The sequence below is a fragment of the Cygnus olor genome, chromosome 23 (genome assembly GCF_009769625.2).
Source record: "Cygnus olor isolate bCygOlo1 chromosome 23, bCygOlo1.pri.v2, whole genome shotgun sequence".
NCBI lineage: Eukaryota > Metazoa > Chordata > Aves > Anseriformes > Anatidae > Cygnus > Cygnus olor.
In genome coordinates, this window is record NC_049191.1 from 711,609 (window position 1) to 718,803 (window position 7,195).

General features: G+C 71.0%; 1 protein-coding gene across 7 annotated transcripts; it reads right to left on the bottom strand.

Annotated features, from left to right (window-relative positions):
* Window positions 1–30: 30 nt before the first annotated feature.
* Window positions 31–7,195, bottom strand: LOC121059022 (CYFIP-related Rac1 interactor A-like). 7 transcript variants are annotated; one of them, XM_040535306.1, is made up of 12 exons: window positions 7,142–7,195; window positions 4,454–4,532; window positions 3,888–3,968; window positions 2,041–2,162; window positions 1,869–1,974; window positions 1,562–1,698; window positions 1,279–1,356; window positions 1,041–1,157; window positions 794–873; window positions 580–706; window positions 321–391; window positions 31–214 (listed from the first exon to the last, which is right to left on the bottom strand). In XM_040535306.1, exons 3-12 carry the CDS (start codon window positions 3,955–3,957, stop codon window positions 151–153), a joined length of 972 nt encoding a protein of 323 aa, XP_040391240.1. In that variant the 5' UTR covers window positions 3,958–3,968; window positions 4,454–4,532; window positions 7,142–7,195; the 3' UTR covers window positions 31–150. The 7 variants fall into 7 exon arrangements, with proteins under 7 accessions (XP_040391240.1, XP_040391236.1, XP_040391238.1 ...); XM_040535302.1 differs by lacking the exon at window positions 7,142–7,195 and adding an exon at window positions 2,553–2,632 and having other exon boundaries at window positions 4,454–4,511; XM_040535304.1 differs by lacking the exons at window positions 3,888–3,968; window positions 7,142–7,195 and adding an exon at window positions 2,553–2,632 and having other exon boundaries at window positions 4,454–4,521.

The window sequence follows — 7,195 nt, forward strand, 5'->3', positions numbered from 1 at the left end:
AGGGCGTAGGGGTGTCCTTGGCCGTTTGGATTTTACATTTCTGTGTGTTTATTCTGTCCCTTCTCCCCCTGTACAAACGAGCACTATGGTCATGGGCGTAGATAACTCGGTGACGTGCGCGGTGGCGGACGCGGCCCGCGGGCACCGCGCTCACTGCAGCAGGGCCCGGACCTGCTTGGACGTGGTGTCGTCGTTGAGGTGCCGGGTGGTGTACCTGGGGGTTGGTGACGGTCACCCCGGGGCGCCCAAACTGCTCCCCCCGCAGCCCCTCCAGCCGTGGCCAGGTCCCTGGGGCGCGTGTCCCCCGGCCCCCCGCTCACCTCAGCGCGTTCAGGAGCCCCTCGGTGCTGGTCGAGGGTTGGTCCTTCAGGACCTTGATGCACCCTTTCATCTGGCAGGGAGCGAGAGAGGCAGTGAGCGGGAGGTGCCCCCGGCCCCCCCGGGGGGGACGAATTCCCCTCGAGCAGCCCAGAGACGTCCCCAGGGGGCCTCCAGCAGGAGGGACCCCGCGGGCATCGCCGCTGCGTCGGGAGGAGCGGGGTGGCTGCGGCACCCCCCGCGCTCCCCACGGCCACTCACGTCGATCTTGGAGGTCTTGGCGAAGGCCCCTACGGGGTGGACGTGGTCATAGAGGATGATGACGCCGACCATCACCCGCATGCAGAAGAGGAGGGTCTCGGTGTTGGTGAAGCGGCTGCGGTACTCCCTGCGCCAGGGGAGGGGCTGGATGAGCACGGGAGGGGGGGGGGGGACACAGGGACCCCAGCACCGAAACGCCCCCGGGGGTACTCACGGGGTCTCCAGCATCACCCTGCAGACGCAGGCCATGGTGCTCAGGCAGTCGGTCGTGTCCTCGATCGGGAGGGTCTTGTTCTGCAGCCGGGCAGGACCCAGGGGCTGTCACCCTCCCAGCTCCCGGGGGGGCACATCCCGGCCCCCCAGCCCAGCCTGGTCCCCACATGGAGCTGGAGCAGGAGGGGGGGCTCGGCCCCGCTGCTTTGAGCCTTCTGCCCCCTGAGGGCCCCCCCAGCCCCGCTCACCTCCGAGACGAACTTGGTGGTGGCGTTGCTGAGGGTTTTGAGCATGGGGGTGGCCTCGGCGTAGAAGAGGGACATCCTGTTGGCCATCTCGTTGTTCACCTCGCTCTCCGCATCCAGCTGCAGGGGACAGGGGGTGATGGGGCTGCACCCGCTGCCCCCACCCCAGCCACCCCCAGCCCTGCACCCCGCTATGGGGAGGCAGCCATCGGGGGGGGGGGGGGGGGCACCGGCCTCTCACCTGCAGGTTGTTGATTCGATTTCGGCTGATGGTCCTTCTGTAGTAGCTAAAGTCGTTCTGGATGGCAGGGTTGGTCATCTGCGGAGGGGGGCCTGTGTTAGGGGCTGGGGCCGGGGCTGTCTTGGCATACCCGGGCTGAGCCCCGTGGTCTGGGGGCAGCAGTGGCCCCCCCCCCAGCCCTCGGCTCCTGCACGATCTTGGCACCGTGCAAAACATCGGCTGCTGTGCCGCAGGGCTGGGCGTGGGGACGCCAAGGGACCTGCAGCCCACATGGGGGGGGTACCTTGAGCTCGTCGAAGCTGAGGGTGAAGTGCAGGATCTCAGCGAACTGCTTGGCCAAGGCCTGCTCCCGCTCGAGGTGCTGCGTGGGGGCGTACGGGGGGCTGGTGAGGGCCTCCAGCAGGCTCCGCAGGGCGTTCTCTGTGGACAAAGCGCCGCCGGTCACCGTCCCAGCTCCGGCTGGGGAAACCGAGGCACGGGGCAGGGCACCTCATGGCCGGGGACCCCCAGAGTTGCTCTGGTCCTGTGTTGGGGGAGGCACAGGATGCAGGAGGGGGTGCAGGGGGGGGACGGGGGCTCGGGACCCTCACCGAGCCGCAGGGAGAACTCGTAGAAGCGCTTCAGCTTGGCGACGAGGGGGCACACGGCGCTCCAGGCCCTCTCCTGCAGCCGCAGGTCCCCGGGGTTCTGGATGGCCTGCGGGAGGGCGGCAGGGTTACCCCGAGCCGCGGGGCGGGCGGCGGGCGGCGGGGCTGCACCCACCTCTCGGATCTCCTGCCCAGCGCCCGTGTAGGACTGCAGCTCGGCCAGGACGCCCTGCGCCTCCTCCAGCACGGCGTTCACCTGGTTCCACACCGCCGTCTCGGCCTCCGTCGGCTGCGCATCTGCAGGGCAGCGCCCCGGGGGAGAGAAACCCAGAGGGCTCTGAGCGGGGCCCGGGCAGCCGGAGCCGGAGCGGGGTGCCCGCCCCCGTCCCGCGGAGCCCTGCCAGCCTGCGGACCGGGTGCCCAGGGCTCCCCACAGCCCCCAGCCCTGGGCTGGCCCCCCAGAGCTGCGGGGTGCTGCGGGGGAGAGGGGCAGAGCGATAGCTCCTGGCCCTGGGTCTGCCCCGGCGGCTGCAGCCCCCTCCCCGGGGAGCCCCTGGGACAGTGGGGAGGGGGAGGACGTCTGGGATGGGTGCAATGCGATGGGCGACGGGGACGGGAACTCAAAATGGCGTGGATGTGGAACTCATAGTAAGTAAAACGAAAAGGAAAATAAAAATCCCATCTCACTTTCAAAGTCAAGGAAAAAATTAGGGCCTTGGTCAAGTTCGTTATAAGTCAACACTTTAAGAAGGTTCCCCATGTGAAACCTGCAAGAGAAGAAACAAGAGGAAAAAAGCGTGATGGTGAGGTGGTGCTCGGGGAAGAGGTGCTGGGCTGTGGGCAGCGGCGGCGAGAGCCCCGTCCTCCCCATGTGTGCCGGGGGCTCGAGGCGCTCCCGGTGACCCCGCGGAGCTCCCAGCCCCGGCTGCAGCCTCTTCCCCCCGATGGAGATGGGCGCTGCGGATGGGGTGATGGAGAGGAAGGAGCGAAGGGAGAGCAGAGCTGCCGGGCTCCGGCGAGGAGGGCGATGCGGTGAGCGAGTCCCACGGTCGTGGCTGCAGGTGGCTCCCCTCTCGCTGCAGAGCTGGCCCCAAAACCGGGGGTCCTGGGGAGCACCCACAGCCCCGTCCCCCTGGGAGGAGGGGGCTGGAGAGGGCTGGGGGCGGTCGCGGGCTGCACGCACCCAAAGGACCCACCGGGAGCCGGGCAGGTCCCGTGCCTCGGGTCTGGGTTGGCTGCAGGGCCCCAGCCCCCCGGCCCCTGCGGCTATTTTGGGATGTGCCGGTGCTGGGGACGCGCAGCGAGCTGCACACACCCTCTCCCCGCCGGGCCGGGGCTGGTGGTTGCTGCTGCACTATTTTTATACCCCTCGCTCTTGCTCTGAGCTGTAGCCCTGGAGGAAGGAGGGGGAGAGGCAGGAAGGGGGGCCACGGAGCTGCGCCGAGCCAGGCACCCCCGTAACGCCCCACACGCAGCCTGCAGCGACCCCAGGCCACGTTCCCCTGGCCCAGTTAGCCCAGGGCCAGCTTGGACCGGGGTCCCCAAGCCCCGTCCCACGGGTGCAGGCTGCCACCAACACACCCCTCCCCTGGCCTGGCGGGCAGCACCGATCCGTCCCCTGCCTCCCTCCTGTCCCCAGCCCCCGGACTGTCCCCGCCGTGGAGGTGGTGGGGACGTGCCCTATGGCCGCCCGGTGCCACCAGCTGAAACGGCAACAGGCACCTGCCTTAGGGCCTCTTGGGCCAGGTCCTGCTGCCGGGATGTCTCCCGCACCCCTGCCACTCGCTGGGGACGTGTCCCCACGCGGGACCCGCGGGGAGCGGTGCTCTCAGGCGTGGGGCATCTCTGGGGGTCTGGGCCCTGTTCCCCGGCCCCATGCAGCCCTTTGCGGGGTGCATCCGGGGCTGCCCCCTGGGGACACAGGGCTGCTCGGGGACACTGTGCCCGTCCCCATCTTCTGGGGAGCAACCACCACGGTGGCTCTGGTCCCCTCCCCACGCCCGCCCTGCTCACGGGACTTACTTTCAAAATCCAGGAAAAAATGAGGACAGTTTTCTAAATCTTTGCCCAATACCTTTATCAGGTTGCCCATGGCCAGCAGACCTGAGCGAGAGAAACAAACAGAGTGGAACAGCACCGGCGCCGGCGGCTGGACACCCCGGCCCCCCGAGCCCCCCGCCGCCTACGGCACCTACCTGCACCCGCCCCGCCGGGCCCTGCGCCCCCCGGCCCCTGCTGCACCCTCCCGGCTGCGAGGCCGTGCGTGCGGAAACGGGGCCGCTGTCCCGGCACCTCTGTGTTTTCTATTTCTCGAGGCGGGGAGGGAAGCGGGGCGCAGGCTCGCGAGCGTCGCGCTTCCTGTGGGTGCCGCTCGCCGCGCCGCCCCCGCCGAGGCGCCCGGCCCCCAGCCCGCCGGGACCAGGCGGCTTCCCCGGGCCACCCCGCGGGTGACCCCATGTCCCTACGTGATGGGGCTGGGTGGGGAGCACCCCAAGGTGGGAATTCTGCCCCACAGACCTGGGCTGGGGGCCTGACACCCACACCGGTGCCTCCCTCCCACCCCTGTGGCCGTGGCCCCGGGTCCTTACCTTAGTGCCCGGTGCAGTGGCTACGGCAGGAGCAGGGGCTGTGCCACGCGCCTGGATCACTTCATGGGCCGGTGGGGACCTGCGGGGGGAGGTGCGAGGTCAGGACCCCCCCGAGCAGCCCCCACCCGGGGCCCACCAGGCGGGGACGTGCCGTGGGACGCCGGCTCCTCTGGCCGTGGCTCGCAGCCACTGGGGCGGTTGGCGGCGGAGGCGCGTGGCCCTTCCCGGGCGGCCCCGCACGCCGCTCCGCCAGCCGTCACCTTATTTGCCTCTGTTATTTTTTCATTGCCAGCAGCCGGTGGTTTTGGAAGCCGTCCAGCGCTTCCTAGAGGTGAGGTGCGCTCCACCACTTCTCCAGGCTCACCAGGCACGGGCTGAGCATCCCCTGCTCCCCACGCCCCTCGTGGTGACCCCACGGCTCGGGGACGGCTCGGGGATGACCCGGGGCGCGTGGCAGGCACCCTGGGGCCGGGCCATCGCCCGCCTTGGGGAAGCCGAGAGATGTCAGCGATGACTTTCCCCGCGCTGCTGGTTGGGTTTGCTCTTTTCCATGCGTTGCACGAGGGTCGCTTTATGCTGCTGCTGAGCTGCACCCCAAATCCTGCAGGCGCCGGGATGCTGCCCCCATCCGCTGCCCCCTCCGGTTCCAGCACCGTGCGGGTGCCGCAGGCCTGGGGCGGCTCAGCCCTCGCGCAGGACGCAGGGCTCCCCCCGCCAGCAGGACAAGGCAGCCGTACGAAGCCCTAAGGGGAGGCTGGCGCTGGGGCTCCAGCTCCCGGCATGGGGGCTGCAGGAGGACGTGGGTCGGGGCCGATCCCATGCTGCCAGCGGGCTCTGGGAAGCAGCCATGGGATTCGGCAGGTTGTAATTAATCGCTTTAGTCTAATTAATGTGGCTGGGGAGGGGAGAGGTGGAGGAGACCACAGCAGAGGGGTGGATGGGGCTGCCTCATGCCCGGGATGGGGCTGCGGCTCCCCAGCCCAGCACTCCCTGCTCAGCCCCACCACGGCCCCTCAGCAATGACAGTGATGGCTCTGCCTTCCTCCTCCTCCTTCTCCTCCTCCTCCTGGGCCTGGTACGCGCTGGTTTTATGCTCGGCACAAGAGCAGAGCATCCATGCCCAGGCTCTGACTCCCCTGACAGACAGAAAGCCCATTTTCCTCTGGAGGAAACAAATTTGTGCCTGCTGGGACCTCGTGGTCGAGCGCGAGCCGAGGTCTTGCCGAGAGCTTTCCGCAGGCTCGCTGTGCTGCCTCCTGCCCGCTGCCTGCAGGCATCTGCGCGGGGCGCACCGCGCGGTGCGGGGGCAGCGCTGCACCCCCTGCCTCAGTTTCCCTACAGGCAGCCGATGCCCGTACCCACGGTGGGGCACAAAGCCCCCCAGGGCTGCCCCAGGGCGCCGACCCCGGGGTTTGTCCCGCTGGGTGCTGGGGTGTTTTGGGGGCGTGCTGGGCCCTGTAGGGTGAGGCTGGGGGGGCCTGCAGCCCCCAGGGCAGGCAGCCAGGCAGGAGGCTTGCACTTGCACGGCTCAGGCATTTGCATAAATTCTGTTATCGGCACCCTCTGCCCGCACCGAGGTTGTCCTTGACAGGCGGAGAGCGGCTCAGGGCTGGGATTTGTCACCGCCGCATCCTGCCTGTGCCCAGGGAGGGGCACGGACGGGTCCCCGCGGTCCCTGCCATGGGGACGCCTGGTGCGAGGCCTGCTGTGGGGCTGGGTGCTGGGGAGGACGGGGAGGGCTGCAGCCCGTCAGCACCGTGCCAGGGGGTGGAGATGTGTGGCAGCGCCAGGGCTGGGCCCCTCGGCCTCTCCCCTGCGAGGTTTGGGGCTCAGCACCTGATTTGCACCATTCCCTTGGCCCTGCTGCCTTCACCCCGCAGTGCTCCCCATGCCGGCTGCCCATCGCCGCGAGGCTGAGCTGAGGGCACCGCGCACCCCAAACCCACCAGGACGGACCCCCCGGGGGGGGCTGCCCTGAGGGGCGTGCTGCCCGAGAGCGGGGCAGGGCTGGGGACAGCGGGGTGCCCCCGGCCACACCCGAGGTGGCCCCAGGTTCCCCCCCAGCCCTTCCCCGCGCCCCAGGAGCACCCTGCCTCAGGGGGTGTCACCTCCACGGGGGCGTCCCGGCCTGACCGGGTGGCTCCAGGCAGGGCCTGATCCTGCCCCCCCCAGCCCCCCCGCGTCCTGCCCATCCATCACCGCGGGGGCAGCGATGCTCCGGATCCGGCCACCGGGGCCGTCCCCACGCCTCCCGCGGGCGCGGTTCGGGGCCGGGCCGGGGGTCGCTTCCCCTCGCCCCCCTCCCCGGCCGGGTGCCGCCGCCGAGCCCCCCCCCCGCCGCTGCCCCCCGCCCAGCCCCGCCGCAGCCGCAGCCGGCTCGGGCGCGCCGTGCCCGGCGGCTTCAGCCCGGGGCGCCCCACGGCGGGCACCGGGGCGCGGGGTCCGGCCCCAGCGAGCCCCCAGGGTGGGGCCGGGCCCCCCCCTCCGCTTTGGGGACCCCTCGGGGCCGAGCCCCCCCTTCCCCCCCAGCGGTGCGGGGCCTCCCTCGGCCTCGCTGCGGCCGTTTTCCCGCAGGGCTCCCGCGGCAGCCCCGTGGGGGGTGGGGTGGGGGTGCGGGGGGGCTGCTCCCGGCCGCCCCTCGCCCCGCTCCCCGCGGCGCGGCCCCCCCCCGGCCCCCCCCGTGCTCACCGTGGCGGCGCGGGCGGGCGGCGGCCGTGCGGTGCCTGCGGTGCTCCCGCAGCG

Bases quoted from the DNA above. Each gene is read 5' to 3' on its own strand.
- LOC121059022 (XM_040535300.1), bottom strand. From the start codon at position 4,322: ATGGGGTCACCCGCGGGGTGGCCCGGGGAAGCCGCCTGGTCCCGGCGG. The intron at 1,158-1,278 runs GTGAGAGGCCGG...TGTCCCCTGCAG, and splicing joins ATCGAATCAACAACCTGCAG to CTGGATGCGGAGAGCGAGGT. The intron at 215-320 runs GTGAGCGGGGGG...ACCAACCCCCAG, and splicing joins GGGCTCCTGAACGCGCTGAG to GTACACCACCCGGCACCTCA.